The following is a 20,858-nucleotide window of genomic DNA, read 5'->3' on the forward strand; positions in this document are numbered from 1 at the left end:
TAGGCCATAGGTCATTAACAGTCAGAAGGACAATCAAATAACAGTTTTGACCTTATATGAAAATATGATAATAAGATGCACAATGTGCTGTTTCAGGGTGGCTCTACAGTGCCACCTGCTGGTAGAAACCAGGAGGCGCATTCCCATTTTATACTTGAATGGTGTAAGACCCGTGTGGGTGTGGCTGGGGCTGCAGTGTGATGCCGGGGTGAATGTGTTTAACCCCTCGCGCTCAGGCTGAACCAGACGTACCAGCAGCTGGTGAAGGACAACGAGGGCCTGCAGGCCGATCACAAGAGCCTGAAGAGCCAGCTGAACAGCAGCAGGCTGGAGCACACCCGCCTGGAGGCCGAGTTCTCCAGGCTGAAGGAGCAGTACCAGCAGCTGGACATCACCTCCACCAAGCTGACCAATCAGTGCGAGGTACAGGAGACACACACATACACACACACGCACACAAACACCTCTGACAGTTCAACCAGCATGAGTACTGCAGAAAGCTGTTACTGCCCCTCAGGCTGAACAGGATCACAGATCCTATGCCAGCGACTCACCAGGCACACTCTAATTGGATGCACCTTCAAAAAATTCAATAAGGGGCGTTAGCAAGCACAGCACTGTGGAAACAGAACTTCTGTGTCTGACTCTGTGGAATCAGTGCTGGGACAGTGGAGATAGACCACTCTTAGCTTTACCCTGCATAGTGTGGTCTACTTACTGTGTGGTGTGTGCAGTGAGATGTGTGTGCGCAGTGTATTAAGGCTCTCTGTGTTAAGGCTGTCTGTGTGTGCAGCTCTTGAGCACAGTGAGGTGTGTGTGTGCCCTTTGTTAAGGCCCTCTGTGTTAGGTCTCTCTCCGTGTGTACAGCTCCTGAGCACAGTGAGGTGTGTGTGTGCAGTGTGTTAAGGCTCTCTTTCTGTGTGTACATCTCCTGAGCACAGTGAGGTGTGTGTGTGCAGTGTGTTAAGGCTCTCTTTCTGTGTGTGCAGCTCCTGAGCACAGTGAGGTGTATGTGTGTGTGGTGTGTGTTAAGGCTCTCTCTCTGCACAGCTCCTGAGTGCAGTGTGAGTGTGTTCAGTGAGGTGTGTGTGTACGTGCAGTGTGTTAAGGCTCTCTGCGTTAAGGCTCTCTTTCTGTGTGTGCAGCTCCTGAGCCAGCTGAAGGGGAACCTGGAGGAGGAGAACCGGCACCTGCTGGACCAGATCCAGACCCTGATGCTGCAGAATCGGACCCTGCTGGAGCAGACCATGGAGAGCAAGGACCTGTTCCACGTGGAGCAGAGACAGTACATGTGTGTGACTTACAGTTGCAATACACACACACACACACATACATATATACACATACTGTACAGAGACAGTAAAGCACCATTTTGGCTCCCAGCAGCCCCCGGGGTGACCTTTGACCCTTCGCCTCCTTTCAGAGACAAACTGAACGAGCTGAGGAGGCAGAAGGAGAAGCTGGAGGAGAAGATCATGGACCAGTACAAGTTCTACGACCCCTCCCCCCCACGCAGGTACGCGCACGTTCGCATCGCTCACACTGACCCCTCCCCCAGCGCAGGTAATATAGCCTTGTTATGAACGCCCCCAAGCATGTTCTTACAATTTAAAATTTTCATTTTTAAAACGAAGGACATCTGAAAGCCCCCTGTGCATGTTACTTGTGTTCATTCTGTGTGTTGGGAGCAGAGCCTGTAGCCTCTCCCGCCCTCACCGATCAGGACTCAGAGTGTTTGTGCGAGGCGGCTGCTGCCGCCGCTGACAGTGACTGATCTGGCAGACCGTGCGCACGCCACGCTCTGACTTAATTGGTCGTTAAGGAGCGTCTGAATGAAATTAGAGTCGCGCTGGCAGCTGCCAGACTCGCCGGGCTCCCTGTGGGACGGAACTCGATGTGAAAGCTGGAGACCGGCTCGCGTGAATTCGGGGTGACAGCGTGAATTTGGGGTGACAGCGTGAATTTGGGGTGACAGCGTGAATTCGGGGTGACAGTGTGAATTCGGGGTGACAGCGTGAATCTGGGGGGTGACAGCGGGGGTGCGGTTGTTTCGGCACGAGCGGTTATAACTCGTTTGGTTTGGGCCTGTCTCCGTGTCACGCGTCCCTCTGTGAGTCACGCTGAACACACGCTGATGTGCGTTCGTGTTGTCCCGCTCCAGCGCGTTCAGATGTGGGAGCTCCTGGGCTAGGACACAGTGTCACATGTCACATGCCCACAGCTGCGGTGATGGCGGGTGAGCTTGTGCGTACTGTGCCAGTGCTTCCTGCTTTTCGGCAGCCACTTCCTGGCTTCAGCAGGGATTCAGTCACACTTCTCATTCTCAAGCCTGCACATTGGGGCTCTCATAGACCGCTTGGTCCTCCCTGCGTAATACAGGGTAAAGGGACACACTCATGGTCAAGGGTGGGGCTGTCTCATTATCAATACGTGGTCTTAAGTTAGCGGTGGACGGGAGTGTGGCTGCATTGGGAGGGATTAGCGCGTTGGCGCCTCCGGTGGACGGTTTTTGACGCGACGCTTTGGGCGCGAGCTTGTTGCTGTCAGTCACCCTGTTTCCGCCTGCCCCCCCCCCCCCCCAGACGAGGGAACTGGATCACGCTGAAGATGAAGAAGCTGATCAAGCCGAAGAGCCGAGAGAGGCAGCGCTCGCTGACGCTCACGCCCCCCCGCTCCGAGTCCAGCGACGGCTTCCTGGGCCCCGCCCCCCAGGACAGCCAGGACAGCTCGTCCATGGGCTCGCTGGACGACACGCTCAGCCACAAGAGGAGCAGCAGTGAGTACTGTTACACACACAGTATTTACGCATTACACACTGCGCGCGCTGTTACACACACACTACTCATACATTACACACTGCGCGCGCTGTTACACACACACACTACTCATACATTACACACTGCGCTCGCTGTTACACACACACTACTTACACATTACACACTGCATTATACACACAGGCTACACAAACACTACACACACACTACTTACGCATTACACACTGCGCAAGCTGTTACACACACACTACTTATGCATTACACACTGCGTGCGCTGTTACGCACACTACTTACGCATTACACACTGCGCTCACTGTGACACACTACTTATACATTACACACTGCGCGCGCTGTTACACACACACTACTTACGCATTACACACTGCATTATACACACAGGCTACACAAACACTACACACACACTACTTATGCATTACACACTGCGCATGCTGTTACACACACACACTCATAGTGTATATTGTATTATACATGCAGGCTACACAAACACTACACACACACTGCACACACTACACATACACAACACATACTACACATACTGTACACACGTGCATACTGTGCACACACAATGCGCATGCTGTTACACACACATACTCTATACACACACGCTACACATACTGGACATGCACATGTACACAAACCCCCCCCCATGGGGCTGACAGATGGGCATGTCCCCTGTGCTCACAGTCAGTCAGTTTCACTCCTCATTGTCACCTACAGGCAAGCCAGATAAGGACCGCCCCTTATTCCCAGACTCCTCCCACTGTCCCTATCAATAGACTGGCCCCTCATTCGCACAGCTCCTCCCATAGCTGTCACCACAACAGGACAGGAAAATAAAGCCCACCCACCTGCTTGTGGGCAACACCCCCTTTCACCCCACCACCACAGACAGACAGACATAGACAGACAGTCAGTCAGACAGACAGGAAGAGCTCACCGAGCACTGCAGACCGTTTGCTAGAGGACATAGGACGGTGTTTCTCTTCTCTCTCCTCCTAACGCGCTCTGTGCTTCTTTTTCTCTCCGTTTGGAAGGGAAGAGAGAGAAGTACATCCAATTGCAGTGCCCCTCTAACGGTATGACGAGGGGCGGAGGGAGTGGGCGTGGGCGTGGCTTCATGACTCATCAGCCTGTCTGTGTGTCTGTATTAAAGGGTGCAGTGCGCTTCTCGCGTTGACATGACTGACAATGGACCTATCTTACTACTGGTCTACTCTACGTACAGTCTTACACCGGGGCTACTCTGTACAGGCTTACACCAGGACTACTCTACATACAGTCTAACACCAGGACTACTTTACATACGGTCTTACACCAGGGCTACTCTGTATAGGCTTATACCAGAGCTACTCTACGTACAGTCTTACATCAGGACTACTCTACAGACAGTCTTACACCAGGCTGCTCAGTTCCACAGCTGTGCTCTCTGAGTAAATGTGGAGCTCAGTGGAATCCATGTTGCTTTTCATTTGCCTGTTTTCTTCTAATCGCATAATTTAATCGGTTCCCCTTTTGCCCCCTCTTGCAGCGAGCTGTGTAATGTGAGCCAAATGAAGTGGCCAAATTGAATTAGGAATCATCTGAGACGGCCTGGTTTGGGAATAGAGGCTTTCTGCCCTGCGAGTGAAGCGTGTGCATTGTTTTTCGTGACGTTAAACAGCGCAGTTCATCGAGCGTGCGGTTCCCTGGGTTAAAGTAGCGGCTCGATAACGGCTCAGATTAATGAAGAGATTAACGAGGGCGCTGGCTTCGTAATTAATCGGTATGTCGGACATGCGCTGCACGCGGCATTCTGCGGTCGAATCGGAAATCGATGGCGACCCTGGAGGCCTGCGTAAACACCCAGTGCACAGAGGCACCGGGAAGAACAGCCTGCTTTTTACAAAGATTGAGAAATGAGGAACCAACCCGGGCGAGGGTCCAGAGGGTTTAAAACGGTCTGTGTGCTGGCCCCATGAACCCCCGTCCCTTCCAGTGGCCTGTCCCAAAGCGTGAACCCCAAAAGCTGTTCTGCCCCTGTGATGTCACCCTCGCTGGCCCAGGAGCGCCGTTCCCTTGGAAACGCGCTTCGGTTGCACCGTTTAATACGCGCCAGCAAGCGCTTGTGTGTGTGTGTGTGTGTGTGTGTGTGTGTGTGTGTGTGTGTGTGTGTGTGTGTGCCATGCGTCCTGACCCCACTCAACCAACAGCCTGTCCCACACCTCACAGCCATCCCACAGACACTCCACAGTGTGTGTGTGTGTATGTGTGTGTGCGCATACATTTGTATAAGAGACTGGGTGTGTTTGTGTGCATGTATTTACGTGACAGCGCAATGTGTGTGTGCGTGCGTGTGTGTGTGTGCATGCGTAGGCCTGTGTGTGTATGTTGGCGTGTGTGTTTACATGTGTGTGTGTAGTCCTGCTGTTCCTCCCAGCCTCCAGGGTGGCGCTGTGGGATCTCCTCCCAGTCCTAAGTGTTGTGTTAACGCCCCTCTGTTCTCTCCTTGCCTCCTCTCTCTCTCTCTCTCTCTCCATTGCCCGACCCCTCGTGCGCCCTCCTCCTGCCCCGCCCGTAAAGCCCTGAAACGGTTGCCCTTTATGAGGAACAGGTCCAAGGAGAAGGACAAAGTGAAGGCAGCCTACCGCCGCTCCATGTGTAAGAGCCCTGGGTCCCCGCCGGCCCCGCCCCTCTCTGTCTGTCTCCACCCCCTCTGCTTCTGCCACGCCCCCTTCTGCTGCTTCTCTGTGTGACTCCACCCGCATGGTGGACATTATGCTAATCGCTGTTAATCGCTGAGCCTGGGCATGTCACTGTGCTGCACACCTGTTCGGAAGTCAAAGAAACAGTGATTTCTGATTTGCTATCGGTTTTGTGCTTGTTTTGGTTTGGTGGTTTGCAGGGGCGCTGTTTGATATGTTTGTTACTGCTGTGGTCTGATTGCTAGTGAGAGATAGAATGGTGATGTTCACTGAGGTGGAGTTCCCTGGATGTGTAGCCTGCTCTATCTCTGACCTCATTACTGCCTGCGGCACAAGCTGAGCACCCCATCACCCCTGTACCTTCCCCCACCTCACCCTACCCCACCCACACCTACACCCCACACCTCACACCCACACCCCCCCAACCCTCAACCCAACCTTCCCCCCACCCTCGCCCGTACCCTCCACCTCACACCCTGTCCCCTTCTCTGCTGTTCGCTCGAGGCTCGCAAACAGCATGGCTTTGCAACTGTCCACCAGCGAGAGCCGAAATGGTGTTGGAGCTGAAATGCTTGCTTTCTGTCTTTCTGTCTCTTTTTCTTGCATGTGCTGTCTCCTCTCTCTTTCTTCTTCACTCTCTCAAAATCGTGTTCACTAAAGCACTGTAAACTTCACACTCTCAGAAAGTGACACTGCGCACACAGTCTGCTCTGTTTTTATTGGCTGTGGCAGGATGACTCATACTCAGCTGCCAGGTTAATGGCTTTTTCATTCTGTCTCACGACTCAATTTCCCAAAATTTCTCAATTTTTTCTTTTTCACAATTTCTCAGCTCTGTCCCTCTCTCTCTTTTTCTCTCTCCATTTCTCTTTTTCTCTTTCTCCATCTCTCTCCCCCCCTTTAATTAAAGGTGTTTGTAAATAAAAAAATCTCCCCCCATCTCTCTCTGTCACACCCTCTCTCTCTCTCTCTCTCTCTCTCACTTTGACACTATATCTCACTCTGTGCATGTCATGATAGGGTGGGAAGCACACACAGTGTTAGAGTCTGCCGTCTCCCACATACCGGCTCGCTGTAGATTTAGTGCATCTTCCGTGGAATCCCTCTAGAAACCCCCCATCCTCAGCACACCTCAGGTAGTCGCTCACTTCTCCTTCTTACCCCCCCCAGCCATGAACGACCTGCTGCAGACCATGGCCCTGGCGGGGGCCCAGTGGCCGGGCAGCTCGGAGAACCTGGACGGGCCGGAGGCCCCCGAGGGCGGCCCCCGCATGGAGCTGGGCTCCATGGCCTACTCCACCACCGCCATCAACTACGCCACCCTGCGCCTGCCCTCCCGCCACCGCGCCCAGCAGCAGCGCGCCGCCAAAGGTGGGGCCCCGGACTCCGCCCCCTTTCGCCCCCGCGGTGACATCACCATAACGGCTGAGTTTTGACGGTCGATTAATCGGTCCACTGATAATATGTTTTAAAAAACACACCGGTCCTCTTGCATGTCTGTCTCCGGTTCTGGAAAATTCTGTGTGATGCGTCATTGGTGCTGCCCCGCCCACTCAGTGAGGTGATGAGGTGTAGCTCTGTCAGACAAGTGTGTTTCAGAGGCGGGGCCGGGCAGGTAGGCCGTCTAGACAACAGGTTTTTTAAAAAAAAAACCTTTTAACGTTCATCTTCATTCATCTAGTTCATCTGCAAGTGGAGAAAAGTATCAGTTTTCACTAGAACTTGGCGTATAAAAAACTTGAGTGAGTTTTCTCAGGAGGTCTCCTGTTCAAGGGTACTGGGTGTTATGGCTGCTTAGCTTCAGCAGTTAGCCATGAGAAGGATGCAGGGTGGTATGGCTGATTAGCTTCCTCTGTGTGTGTGAGCCCCCCCTCTCGTCAGTGCTTGAGGGGGCGGGGCTTCCAGCAGCCTGCCCGTTTGTCACAGGCCATTTCACCCCGTCTGACCGCATTAGCGCTGACGGTAACGCGTCCTGTCATTTTCCGTCTCCCAGACAACGCGTCCAGCGAGGACGTCGCCCCAACCTCATCGGACAGCATCAACGGGCCGAGGAGTCAAGGTGAGGCGGGAGCCCGAGCATGCTGGGAAACGGGGGCCTGTCCCCGTCGCACGCGCGATAATCGGAAACAGCTGCGCGTCCGCTAACAGCCGTGGAGCGCCCGCGTCAGCACGCTTCTCAGCTCCTGTTGAGCCCGCAATAACTCAGCGCCCGAGGCGGCTCCACGCGTGTCAGAGCGCAACGCGTTCCCTCACACATTCGGTCCGGAGACAGGATTTATTACGGCCATTTTATCTCAGGCACGGTGCGGTCTGTGGATTAGAAATGCAGTCGTAGCTCAGCGCAGCTGTTCACTAATGTGATGTGATATGATATTCACACAATTACAAGAATGTTTTCGAATGTAATAGCAAATGAACTTTACTGTACAGATACCCTTGCATCCATATGTAAGTTCCAGCTACATTTTTACATTAAAGGCATACTCATTAGTTATTTTACAGGGACGGATACAAACACAGGGACATATTGAAGAAAGTATCATCAGATGCTTTGCATTGCTCCCTGTAGTGCTAACGCTAATTGTCAACACCCGTCCTTAAATGGGCTTTCATGAAGACAAAGATATAAAATTCCCAGTAACTGCCTGAGAATTAATGAGTAGGTAGGGGTTGGCTCAGATCTGCAGGAGCTCTGTGCCCCTCCCCAAACTGCCCCTCCTCCTCCCCAAACTGCCCCTGCCCCTCCCCCTCCCCAAATTGCCCTTGTGCGAGTGTGTCCCTGGCAGAGCTGCTGTATATTGCACAGTCTTTCTCTCTCCCTCCCTCTCTCTCTCTCTCTCTCTCTCTCTGTGTGGGACAGCATGCGCAGCGGTGCCTCCATCTGCTGTGGCTTTCCCTCTATTCTCTCTGTCCTCCCCTCTCCTTCTCTTCCCTGCTCTCCTCTCTACCTCCTCCTCCTCTCATCCCTCCTCCTCCAGTCTCCAGACCCACCAGCCTGCACAGTAGTAAGACCAGCAGTAGCTATAGCAACCATAGCTCCCCCTGCTCACTGCACAACTCAGTCGCTTAGGCTGCCCTGCCTGGACACTTCCCCTTTCCCTCTCTCTCTCTGTCTATCTCTCCGTCCTTCTCTCCATCTGCTCTCTCTCCCTCCCTCTCTCCTTGTCTCTCTCTTCCTCCGTCTCTCGCTGCTTGATCTCTCTCTCTCTTCCTTCCTCCCTCACTTCCTCCCTCCCTCCGCTCAGTCTGCATTGGATTGCTGGTGTGTACGCCCTTTTTCACACAGACCGTTTGCTGGAATTGGAAAATCTGTGAAAGGGAGTAAACGTGACTGCTGTTTTGTGGCCTCTTGAATGTGTCTCTTTACGCACACACACACACACACACACACACACACACACACACACACCCTCACACTGCTGGGCATAATGTTGGTGTGTGTGAGAGGGCAGAATGGCCGCTCAGTGATGCTGCGCTCTCCTCCTCAGTGATCAGGTCATTGGGTTTTGCCGTTAACAGTCACTGACTCAGTTACGCGGTGGTTCCTCTGTGGGCGGGGCTGAGCATGTTAATGAGCAGATTAGCAGATGGCAGTAAAGCTCCCTGACTCCAGCTTTCACATTCCAGAGCCCTCTCTGTCTGCGCAGTCCTATTAAAAATTCATGATTATTGTAATGAGCAGTGCATTCTTTCAGCACCGATTGGTTGGGTGGGCTTGTTTCTTCAGGACCACCGGGCCTAAAATGGCCCCCACAGCTCAGAGAAAAAAGCTGAGTGTGTTCGTCCCCGTGTATGTGGTTCTCTGTCTGGCGTTGCAGTCCAGTTTAGTGTCTGGTTCACAGTCTCTCCCCTAACCCCCCCCCCGCCCTGGGCGTGTGCACAAGGTGGCACAGCCGCGATGCCTAAAAACAGATGGTTTATCAAGGCCCCCCCACACACCCAGCAGCCGGTCTGCCCAGTCTGAGCTGTCCCTGTCAGGCGTTTTAGGCCCCCCACCCCCCATCCCCCAAAAAAAGCCTCTGTCTGGCTGTCAGAACCTCCTGTCGCCTCGCGGATAAATGCGGGAACAAGAGAGAAGGACGAAAAAAACCAAGCAAATGTGGTTCTGCCTGCTGAGATCAGGAGCGCCCCCAACAGGCCTGAAAAAAATGCGGGGCCTGGTCCTACTTTAGCAATTTATAGGCTTCATTTAAAAAAATGTTTTCTCTCTGTTTCTCTCTCTCCCCTCTCTTTTTCCATCTTTCCCCCCTCGCTCTCTCTCTCCCTCTTTCTCTCTGTCTCTTTTTGTCTCTCTCTCCCCCCTGTCTCTCTCTCTCTCTGTACAGGCACAGTGAATGGCAGCCACAGTCGGCCCCACAGTGAGAGCAGTGGGGAGTTCAGTCTCAGTCTGGATAATGAGGCCTGGTCCAGCAGCAGCAGCCCCGTCCAGCAGCCCCCCTCCCACAGATCGTCCCGCCAGAGCCCCCAAATCTTCCGCAGGAGCCTGGAGCCCCCCGTCCCGCACGCCCAGGGCACAGCCTCCTCGCCTGGGAGCGAGGTGCTGTCCCTGCAGCAATTTCTGCGGGAGAACAAGGACCCAGTGGAGGTGACCGCAGCAGCACTGTAGTACAGAACATCACTGTTACTGAGCATCACTGTAGTACAGAACATCACTGTTACTGAGCATCACTGTGGTACAGAACATCACTGTTACTGAGCATCACTGTAGTACAGAACATCACTGACACTGAGCATCACTGTAGTACAGAACATCACTGAAACTGAGCATCACTGTAGTACAGAACATCACTGCTACTGAGCATCACTGTAGTACAGAACATCACTGACACTGAGCATCACTGTAGTACAGAACATCACTTTTACTGAGCATCACTGTAGTACAGAACATCACTGTTACTGAGCATCACTGTAGTACAGAACATCACTGTTACTGAGCATCACTGTAGTACAGAACATCACTGTTACTGAGCATCACTGTGGTACAGAACATCACTGTTACTGAGCATCACTGTAGTACAGAACATCACTGACACTGAGCATCACTGTAGTACAGAACATCACTGTTACTGAGCATCACTGTAGTACAGAACATCACTGACACTGAGCATCACTGTAGTACAGAACATCACTGTTACTGAGCAGCACTGTAGTACAGAACATCACTGTTACTGAGCAGCACTGTGGTACAGAACATCACTGTTACTGAGCATCACTGTAGTACAGAACATCACTGACACTGAGCATCACTGTAGTACAGAACATCACTGTTACTGAGCATCACTGTAGTACAGAACATCACTGTTACTGAGCAGCACTATAATACAGCTAATAAGTGTGTTTTTGAGCAGTACTATTGTATGCATCTGTATGTGGGTATTTGTTTCTGCAGGTTCTGAAGCTGAATGTACTGTGAGTAGGTATTAAATGCACATGTAAATATGCTTGTTCTATGAAGAGCTGTCATATAAGCATGAATATGCCCCTCCCTGCAGTCTGACAGACAGGAGGCTCCCCCAATGGAGACCAGCCGCAGGACCTCAGATTCCGCGAGGGCGGAGCCTAAAGAGCGCGCTGCCCGCAGCGGTAAGGGCATCCTGCGCTCGGCCAGCGGGAGGGCCGACCCCACCCCCGAGGGGCGGGCCCTGAAGGGGGCGGGGCGGCCGGCGCTGCGGAAGGCGGAGAGCGCGCGGGTGAAGGTCCGAGCCGCCTCCACGTCGGACTGCCCCGCCTCCTCCACCCTGCCCCGCGCCAGCAGCGTCATCTCCACCGCCGAGGGCACCACCCGCAGGACCAGCATCCACGACTTCCTGTCCAAGGACGCCCGGTCGCCCGTCTCCGTCGACCCCGCCCCCGCCGGCGGCCAGGCCACGCCCAGTGAGTACCTCCCGGATCCACACCCCTGCAAGCGCCCCCCGCCCCTGACCAAATCGGCCAGTGTCCCGGGCTCCGCCCCCAGCTCCTCCCCCTGGCTCTTTAGCCCCTCCTTCACCGTAGACTCTCTCTTTACGGACACCATCTTCGGCGAGCCCACACCCGGCCCTGCCGCTAAGAGCCACGCCCTCCTGTCACTCAACACCTCCCTGGTCAGCGACATCACCGGCCCACGCCCAAACCCCACCCCCGGCCCCGCCCCCTGCACCCACACCCCGGGACGGGAGCCCGGGGCGAACGCGGCCCCCGGGCAGCCCCCCCACCGCACTAACGGTGATGTCACCACTCCTGATCACATGATTCCCGACCCCCAATCCCGGGCCACGTCCCCTGAGGAGCCGGCGCCCCTGTGGTACGAGTATGGCTGCGTTTGACCCGGCCGCCGCGTCCCCGAACCGACCCCACATCCCGCCAAATCCCCTGCTTCGGGACGTTTGGCGAGAAGTGGGGCGGGCCCACCTGCATGTTTGGGAAAGACTGGCGCCTCTCAGCTTGCTTGAATGATTGAGAAATCACTCTTCTCCTGATCTGTGCTGTCAGGTGTGTGGGACTATCCTCTGTCTAAAACCCCATTTCCCCTCTGACTCAGCGAATGACCTCACCCCCATGATCCACCTGTGATGTTTCCTTTGTAAATATCTCATACGTCTCTGTTAACCATGCGGATCCAGCAAATATGTCAATTCATCTGTTAATCTGCTCATGCTTTGACAATTGATTCTTTTTTAATTCACTCATTTTATTTGCATTGTAATTTTGTTATTTTTATTCATTTTTAACTGGCTTATTACATACAGAATAGTGTGTATCTAGCATGATTATTTTGATAATTATTTATGATAATGCAACTCATAAATAACAAATTCAGCATAAAAAGCTGTAGATTTGCTAAGGTGTTCATATCGTCAGTTATAGAAGGGTAGGAGAGACAGAGGTAGTTTTGGCTTAAATGTGACACTTTTCAATATTGAAAAATCACACATACTGTACAGAACCGGTAGTGTGACGGTTGGTATCACTAAACGGTTAACATGGAAAGCGAACTGATAAATTTAATGTAATTAATGCCAAAAAACAATAATTTATAAGAATATGAAAGGCTAATTACTTTAATACCATCTTTTTCAACAACACAAAGTATGATAGCTTTAAAAATGTTACACTTTGAGTCCCGGTATTGGTGCTGATAGAAACAGTCTGTCTGAAGTAGCTGTTTACAGGCATTAATGTGCTAAAAGTTCTGGAATTTTCTTGCCTTTAAGTATAAACGCTTGTGGAACGAGCTGGAATCTCTAAGGGCCCTGATGGTGTGTCATATTAAGGTCATTTTAAGGGCTGACTCACACGTCTGTATACGTGGCTTCTGGGAAAAGATGATGACATCTAGGTTCTGTTCATAAGGCTCACAATTTGTTTTTTAAAATGTACATAATCTACTTACGCTCTGATTTGTCTTGGGGACAGAAGCATATTGTTTAATGTTAAGTTATACAACCAAATTAAACTCGAGTTTATGAGCTAGTTAATCGTGTATTTAAGTATTTTTTATCATTTCGGTGTTGAAGGGTTTTTGGTTTTAAGAGCTTAATTTAGGGTGTGGTGGTACAGATGTACAGACGTGTTTGTTGAAAGTGTTTTTTGTGTGTGTGTGTGTGTGACGTGTGACGTGTGAAAGCTGTGGGGAGGCGTGATCTTAGCGTGTCCCCGCAGATCACCAGCATGTTCACCGAACCGCATGGCTGCGCTCCTCCTCTCGTCTGTCACCAGGCCGCCATTTTGACCGTCGCAATCAAAATGGACACGCGTTCGGTCTCATGCTCCTTTTGCTTTGTCCAGGATCAGTCCCAGAAATGTAACTCTGCTGAGTTCTCCGCAGTAAGGTGGCTACAGTTCTGCTTTTCCTTGTATATGGGGGCTGTAAGAGGCTTTTTTTCATTCACACGGCGAATTTCAGATTCTCAAGTGAAATTCTGATAAATGAAAATACAGGTAAAAAAAATACAGCCCAACTGAAGAGTAATCATGTCTCATTTTGCAAGACAAGGACAGGTTCTAGTGAGTGAACCATGGGAGCTTTTTTGGAATGAAACCAGTCCCCATAAAGGCCCTAGTGTGTGATTTTCAAGCCAGTCTGAAACACGGCCTTTATGAAGTCAGCCCCCATAATGATCAACCACAAGAAAGGCGAAACTGTGACCACCTTATTGAGCCGCGTTCGGCGTGGAGGAAGCAGAAACGTGATTTTGGCCGACGCGCCCCGGGACCGTGGAAGTGTGCGTCCGTTTCATTCTGTCCTTCGTTTGCCCTCGTCTTCGCCGCGGCGCGAGACGGCGCGCTGGCCCCGCCCAGCGTGTCACGTGTCACAGCGAGTGCCTTTGTTCTGCAGATGTGGAGGGTTTAAAGGCACGCAGAAAGTCGCAAAGCAGGACAGGGGAGCGCCAGAGCTCCTAAAACGCAGCCTTCTCCCCACCGCCGCTGCCGGAGGAGCGGCTTCCAGTGGTGAGTTTCCCTGCCAACGGTTTAAAAAAAAAAAAAAAAAGATCCCGGTATCCATGGAGACGAGGGAGCTCCAGGTTAACCCACTAACAGCATCGTGCTCAGTGATTGGTGTGGATGTGCCGCTTCCTTGCTTTGTGCTGTGTCTTTGCTGTCCTCCTGCATGGGTTGCCAGGTCCGTCCTCTCGGAGCACTCATGTAAAACTCCTGTCCCACACGGCAGCTCCGCCTACCGTTCATCCCACGCCTCTGTTCTGTTGGTTAATTTTGCTGTTTTTTTTTTTTTTGACCTTGTAGCTGTTGGGGTAATAAAAGTGAATGATGATGATGATGTGTAATTGGGCGTGGGGTTTGTGCTGGTTTGTGCATGGCTTGGCTGTCCAATGGTTTCTCTGTCTCCCCCCCCTTTGAGTTTCAGTGTATTTGACGCGTCCCATGTCTTTGTATTTGTGCGTGTCTTTACTGATGTGTCTCTCTTTGTGTCCTGCTGTCAATTCTTTCCTGTCTGCTCTCAATTTAGAAAGAAAAGTGACCTTCCTGCTGTCGGTTTGAAGCCTTTTTATATCTGGTCTACTGAGATGGTCTTCAGTCAAAAAAAGGTGAACTTTAAAAAGAAGCAAAAAAAAAAACCCATCAGATTCCTTCTTCAGTAGAGAACTAGACTTCCTGCCTTTCCTTGAATCAAGGAGAAATCACTTCCCTCATAAATTGTATTGTGACATGTTTCCCATTTTTTGTGAACATTTGACTGCCAGTGGCGAATTGCACTGCCTTGTGGTTTTAACACTCTGCTAATGAGCACACACAATGGACTGGTGTTTCTGTGCCAAGATCCACTCCTGGGGAAAAAAACCCGCCAAGCTTTTCACGGAGCTCGAGGACCGGAACACGCCGGAGTCTTCTGTCAAACTCCATTCTTAAAGCGTGTAAAAAAAAAATGCGACTTCCTCCAGGAATGGCTCTGTCTCCGTTCAGTCACCGCATAGCCTTTTAACTGCACGCGGAGGCCAGAAACGGAGTCTAACAACACCCTGGACGAAGCGGTCGAATCTACATGATCCCTCCGCAGAACAGACATGGATGCAAGTTCTCCGTTTTTTCCCCACAGATGTACGGAAACAGCATTACGGGAGGACCTTTTATATCGCTTTTTTTTGGGTTTCGTTTTTACCGCGGTGTGCTGGATGCCGAACGGAGCTCGGACTCGTGGAACACGGACTGCATGTTGCTGCAGGAGTGAAGACGGTCGTTTCGATTGGTCCTTTTTCCCCGATTGTGTACAGTTCGTTTCCTTTTCCACAGACATAAATGCATTTGGTGTGAGCCCTGCCAGTGTTTTATTTGTCTGACGATCCATCTCCTGCGCACCACTGACTATTATGACTATTATATTTATTTGATGAATCAGCGTTTTGTTTTATTTAAGACATTCAGCAGATTTTCTAATCCTGAGCAACGTACTTAACTTACATTATTTTACATTAAGTCAGTTTAGATATTCAGTGAAGCAATTCAGGTTAAGTATTACTCAAATGTACACTTGTGTGCTCTACCCAGGAATCAACGCAACAACGTTGGAGTTGCAAGGCCAATTCACTAACCATTATGCTACACTACTGCCCGTCTGTAAACACCCTTGATTGGGGTAGACTGCCCACTGCCATGCTTCAATACAGTGGACCATTTTATTCAATTGTACTGTAAATGTGCTACAGCAGCTGTGCCTCTACTGGATTCAGACCCGCAAACCCAGTTCCAATGTCACTATACCACTCTAACTTTTCCTCTTGACCTTTCCTATTTCACATCTGGCTCCTGAAGATTTTTTGGATTTAACAGGCCTTCTGGTTAATTCTGTACAGTCATTCAGTGGAAACAGTGCAGGTCTGTTTGATAAATAAAGTCATTGTACTTCCTTACTGAAAGTCGGTATTAAAGAAATCTCTGACGACCCTGAGAAATGGACAATGGGAACCATTAGAAGACACTGTAGGACGCCGCCTCTAGACCTGCAGTGGCAAATGCAGTACCTTCCCGTTTTAACAGGTACTGGTGTTTTCATCTCCCAAGAAATTCCTCCCAGTCCAGTTCAACGGACATATTTTCCCACTAAACTTCATGTTTTTAAAGATCCCCTATTTTTGGGGGTAAAGACCCAGCGTGAACCCTGGATGAATTGTGTTTTGCTGTAAATTCTGTTAAGTATATTCTATTAGTACAATGGTCCCTCAGGATGGGGACCCACAGCAGTATGGTGTCTTGGCCCCAAAGACAGTCGTGTACAGGCTATCATTGGTATCATTGGTCTCTGTGGCAAAAGCAGGAGTCTAATGATGTTATGGAGGTCTTGTCAAAGATGGAAAAAATAGATTCCACACCAGCGTAGTAACTGGGATGTTTGTCAGTTGGATGAGTCAGTTCCAGCACTCATTCTGGTTGGTTAAATTGGACTAGTCTCACTGCTCTAATCTGATTGGTTAAACTGGGTTAGTCTCAATGCTCTAATCTGATGTGTTAAACTGGGCTTTTGATAGCACCTATATCATCATTTCCATCTTCCAGTTATCACTGGAGTGAACACCCACCAATTAAACACTGCCTTTTACCATGTACCCTATCCTTGGTCTACCACTGACTCATATGACAGATCTCTGAGCAAAATACAACAAAATGGCACTGAATTATGCCACAGGAGAATTGTAGAAGTACCCAAGAAGACTTGTAGTCCAGGTTAGATGTTGGAAATGAAGTTTTTTTTTCCCCGTTCCTGCTTGTGAAAGCTCCCATTGTAGGATGTTCTTATTTCCCCGACATTGCAGGGAGTGTTTCGCTACTGGGGATTTGCTGTTTAATAAGGTTAGATGCGAAAGGTGCCATTGCCAACTATTGTAGACACTGACACCTGCTGGAGAAAGAGGTGTAACAACAGCATCTGTTTCTTTTTAGAGCTCAGTACCCGCAACTTATCCATCCATACACTGGCCCATACAAGCTTTTGATTGTTTTTATTCTTTATGTGCTGGATTTTGAAAATCTTTGAAAATTTGAAAAACTTTAAATTTATACCAATATTCACCTACTGCCTAGTAAAAAAAATTGGAGGTTCAAGTTTTGTGATCCTGGCTTAATTGTTAAATATAAGCCAGCTGATTCCTAAAAATAAACGTAAGTCATTGGAATTTAGTTTTACTTTAAAAAATAAGATCAAATAAGTACACTAATTGAATAAATATCCCTAAATGGGATATTTCCATGTCTGAAACTGACCAGTTTAATCCTGAGCTCCAAATTGAAATACTGCCATGCTAAACTTGCCAATACAAGCTCTATAATATGTGCTGTGTTCCACATCAGACCATTGGTAACCTAGCCCATTTTCTATAGCAAAATATGCCAAAATATTTACCATACAAAGGAAAATGGCTACCTCTGTTTGCCAGCAGTTGAAAAATGAAGACTGACCTGCAAAAACAAGACAGGGCTCAAATGAAAACTTGTTCTATAATGACCTTGCATGTGACTTTGTAGACCACACCAGCCTGGAAATGTTTGGATGTCAGGGGAGACCAGGTGAGTTCAGGTAGCACCAAATGTCCTGTCCCTTAATAAGCACAGAAGAGACTTGGGCAGTGTAGACACCACACAAGAAACCAACACAGGAGACTGCTGCTGGTACTATACTACTATTACATATAAATATGTAATATTGTGAGAACCATTGGAAATAAGCATGTGCGTACTGTGGTTGTGCACTTGTCTAGCTTCTGTTACTATTTACTATTAAGGACTGGACTAAAACCACCACTGCTTTGCACAATAAAAGATCCAATACAAATCAATGCTTTATTTCTGTCTAGTTGCATATGCATTGTGATCTTTAATGCCAACGAGAACAGAACAAATGCCATTAGGCATTTTAAGGAGTTTACAGAATAAAAACCGATTAGTATTTACCTGAGCTGATCGTTTCAGAAGAGAGTTTTGAAAACTCTGTTCAGACGAACCTTACATCAACAAATTTAAAGCTTCCATCACAGCCATGAGCCACAGTGACAATGACTCACCCAGCAGCCACAGAGTCACAGAAATCACAGCCTGAGCACCCTTCAGACTCAGACACCCAGCAATGAGGTACACGCCTTCCCCTTAATCAAAGCTCTGGAGAATAGGGTCGTGTCCCGTTTCTTTTAAAAACCTGAGGAAGTCCTCCGGCCTAAGGCCCATCGTGGCGGCGTTGGTCATGGGGTGGAAGTAGACCCTCTCGTGGCCGCCGTTGACCAGGTCGCCGTCCAGCACGAACTTGACCTTGGGCTCGGCGTCGCAGAAGAGGGCCAGGGCGGTGGCGCAGCCCTGGCCCACCTTGAGCTTTTCCAACATGGCCGCCTCCTCGGCGAAGCGCAGGTTGCCGCTGCCCACGCCCAGCTTCTTCGCCAGGTCGTTCAGGTTGACCGGGCGGTCGTGGCGAACGGACACGAGCCACAGGCCCTTCTTCTTCTTGTCTTTGAGGAAGAGGTTTTTGGTCACCGCTCCGCTCAGGTGCTGCACGTGGGGCATCATTTCCTCAACAGTGAACACCTTGAAAAAGGGTCGAGAGGCATATTGTGGATGACTACAAGAGACACCATTTTGAGACCTTTGAATTTTCGGGCTCTATCGGGCGATGAATGCTCTTAACTGAAATGAAACCTTGATGCCCTGTTTTGAAATACTACATCTAATATATAGCAAATACAAATTTGATATGGGATGTGGAAATCGGAAAGGATATCTACATATTCGTATTATAATAATATCTGCAGATAGAACATTATGTTTTATTTAAATTGGGTCTCCAATCTTACCTAAGAAGAGCTAATGTGGGTGTAGCCTTTTGTAAGTGCCTACAGCAGCTGGTTCACCTAATCATGGTCTTAATTGAAGGCCATGATAAGTTGATTAGTTAGCTGATGGGGTCCATTATAAAAGCCTGCATCCACACCAGCCCTTCTCGGATAAGATTGAAAACCACTGGAGGACCTGTCTCTTTCTGTTCTGCTGGTATGTATGCAGATTTTTGTTTGCACCAATTTCCTTGGCTTAATTAGCTAATTAGCTATATACATCAACAGTGATTTACTCATTGACTGTACCACAGTTAAAACAGTTAATATAGAGACAAAAAGTTATCTGAGATGCATGGTAAAAAAAAAAAAAAATTAAATGTTAGCTCACTCATGATTAGGTTAAACAGTTAACAGCATAAGTTGCCATGAAACCCGTGCCCATTCCGAATCTAGACCCATAATTGAATTCAATACCAATAATTACATCTGATGTGCCAAAATTTCCGTTAGCGCCGTTAACATGAAAATAACAATTTGATACATTGCTCCATCTGGTGTCCATTTAGGCATAGTACCGTCGCAAAAAGAAAACAAACATGCTAATCCAATATGAAGTAATACGTGTCCAGCACTATGGACAGCTATCGCCACTCTCAAACAGCAATAATTTAGCCAATGTGTCCGTGAAATATATATGTATTTTACTGTTCAGAAGATTTGGGTAAATTTGTAAAGTAAGATTAATGAAGAGAAATTAGCGAGCTTTGCTGGTCCCCCCGGCCCCTCTGCTGCACTCGTTTTGATTACATAATTCAGCGATATAGGCTATAGCTCGCTGTATTTCAAGCAGCTTGATGCGTTCTCGTGTACTTTTTTTTTAATTTGCGAAACAAAGGGTAGTAGCAGGGAATTAGTAAGGCTCAAGCCCATGATCTCCCATGGGAGAGGCTGTCGTGCCAACCACTAGCCTACACGAATAAGCTAAACTTGTATTTTCTAAAACATTATTTCTTGAATGAAACAGATTTAATATTTTGACATGTTCATCTACTTCTATCGGTAATACAGTTTTATTAGATGTACCACTAGTGACAATTTTTATTATTATTATTAATAAAACATGTGTACAAGATGTAGGAAACTGCATATGTCATTTTGGAGTGCCGTGGAATTGTACATTATTTACAGGAGGTACCTTGGGTCTGTAAAGTTTGGAAACCACTACTCTAGTCTTGTTAGAATGCACTCAATAATTTTTTTGCTTCATGTACGCTCTGCCTTTTGCTTTGTAGCCTACTAGGCGTATAGGCACAGATAGACACCTAACATATGCTGTGTTGAATCATATGCCCCCTGTCCTGAGAGCAAAAATGTAGCCCCCACCCCGTTACTATCATTGCACATTCTTGTTTGGCACTCGGAAGTTAATCACTGATGTGTTGAATGTTCATTCCTGATTTTGTACAACTTTGCAAGTCGACTCTAGTAAGAGAGTCTGCTAAATACCAAATTGTAATTGCAAGCATTTTATATCGCAGCTGGCCACATCCTCAAATAGCGCGATCTGAAACAAATGATCCAGCGATGTTAACGTTAGTGTTACCATATATTGTGGAATGAATCATACACATTAAGCTTAGGCTAACCGCTGAGCTGTTCGCGATTTGAGTTTTACCTCTGGATGGTCCACGCAGACAGTTTCAATATTAAGATTTTTCAGATACTCCTCCAACTCTTTTCGAAGCTCTGATGACGCCATATTTTGCTAATATTAAAGATTAATAGCTACTTGGTGATTAGGGGTTATACAGTCGCTTGTAAAACTCAATCAGGCGTGTAGTCAATTTCTACTAGTTCCCCATGTATGGTTCCATTCAATGTTAGCGTGGCAGCACTGCGCAGACGCAATATAGCAAACACACTAAAAATGTCTGCATTTAGGGCGGTTTCGTTTTGTGCATGTCACGTTTACGCATGTGCCAAAGGTTACAGCAGGGTTGCCAGATTCGTAAACACCCACATTTGACGGTTTGCTACATTATCTTAACTGGTGGGAATGAAAAATAAAATTATGGCTTTATTTTCACGATTCAAGGTATTGATATTCTGCTTTAACAATAGCAAAAACACTT

At 48.9% G+C, this 20,858-nt stretch overlaps 2 protein-coding genes across 7 annotated transcripts in view; one reads left to right on the top strand and one right to left on the bottom strand.

Moving 5' to 3' along the window:
* LOC135245297 (girdin-like) overlaps positions 1-13,906 on the top strand; it is an 89,610-nt gene extending 75,704 nt beyond the window's left edge. For 3 of the 5 annotated variants that reach the window (XM_064318273.1, XM_064318270.1, XM_064318271.1), the window contains exons 22-31: positions 237-423; positions 1,146-1,291; positions 1,424-1,516; positions 2,583-2,776; positions 3,830-3,871; positions 5,355-5,432; positions 6,647-6,847; positions 7,470-7,535; positions 9,802-10,061; positions 10,969-12,928. In XM_064318273.1, the coding sequence (XP_064174343.1) occupies positions 237-423; positions 1,146-1,291; positions 1,424-1,516; positions 2,583-2,776; positions 3,830-3,871; positions 5,355-5,432; positions 6,647-6,847; positions 7,470-7,535; positions 9,802-10,061; positions 10,969-11,781 (2,080 nt within the window). In that variant the 3' untranslated portion in view covers positions 11,782-12,928. Of the gene's footprint in view, positions 1-236; positions 424-1,145; positions 1,292-1,423; positions 1,517-2,582; positions 2,777-3,829; positions 3,872-5,354; positions 5,433-6,646; positions 6,848-7,469; positions 7,536-9,801; positions 10,062-10,968; positions 12,929-13,793 lie in introns of those variants that run through there. The other 2 variants (XM_064318274.1, XM_064318272.1) reach the window with 2 other exon arrangements.
* A 3,821-nt stretch (positions 13,907-17,727) lies between these two features.
* On the bottom strand, positions 17,728-20,644 carry LOC135245301 (prolyl-tRNA synthetase associated domain-containing protein 1-like). Of its 2 annotated transcripts, none has more exons than XM_064318285.1 (2): positions 20,402-20,644; positions 17,728-18,478 (listed from the first exon to the last, which is right to left on the bottom strand). In XM_064318285.1, the coding sequence occupies exons 1-2, from the start codon at positions 20,483-20,485 to the stop codon at positions 18,050-18,052; spliced, it is 513 nt and encodes a 170-aa protein (XP_064174355.1). In that variant the 5' UTR covers positions 20,486-20,644; the 3' UTR covers positions 17,728-18,049. The 2 variants fall into 2 exon arrangements, with proteins under 2 accessions (XP_064174355.1, XP_064174356.1); XM_064318286.1 differs by lacking the exon at positions 20,402-20,644 and adding an exon at positions 18,745-18,825.
* Between the last annotated feature and the right edge of the window lie 214 nt (positions 20,645-20,858).

Source organism: Anguilla rostrata, chromosome 18 (genome assembly GCF_018555375.3).
Source record: "Anguilla rostrata isolate EN2019 chromosome 18, ASM1855537v3, whole genome shotgun sequence".
Taxonomy (NCBI): domain Eukaryota; kingdom Metazoa; phylum Chordata; class Actinopteri; order Anguilliformes; family Anguillidae; genus Anguilla; species Anguilla rostrata.

Excerpts from the sequence above, each read along its gene's own strand:
- LOC135245301 (XM_064318285.1), bottom strand. The coding sequence starts at position 20,485 with ATGGCGTCATCAGAGCTTCGAAAAGAGTTGGAGGAGTATCTGAAAAAT. Across the intron at positions 18,479-20,401 it reads TCTGCGTGGACCATCCAGAG|GTGTTCACTGTTGAGGAAAT; the intron begins GTAAAACTCAAA and ends CCCTTTTTCAAG.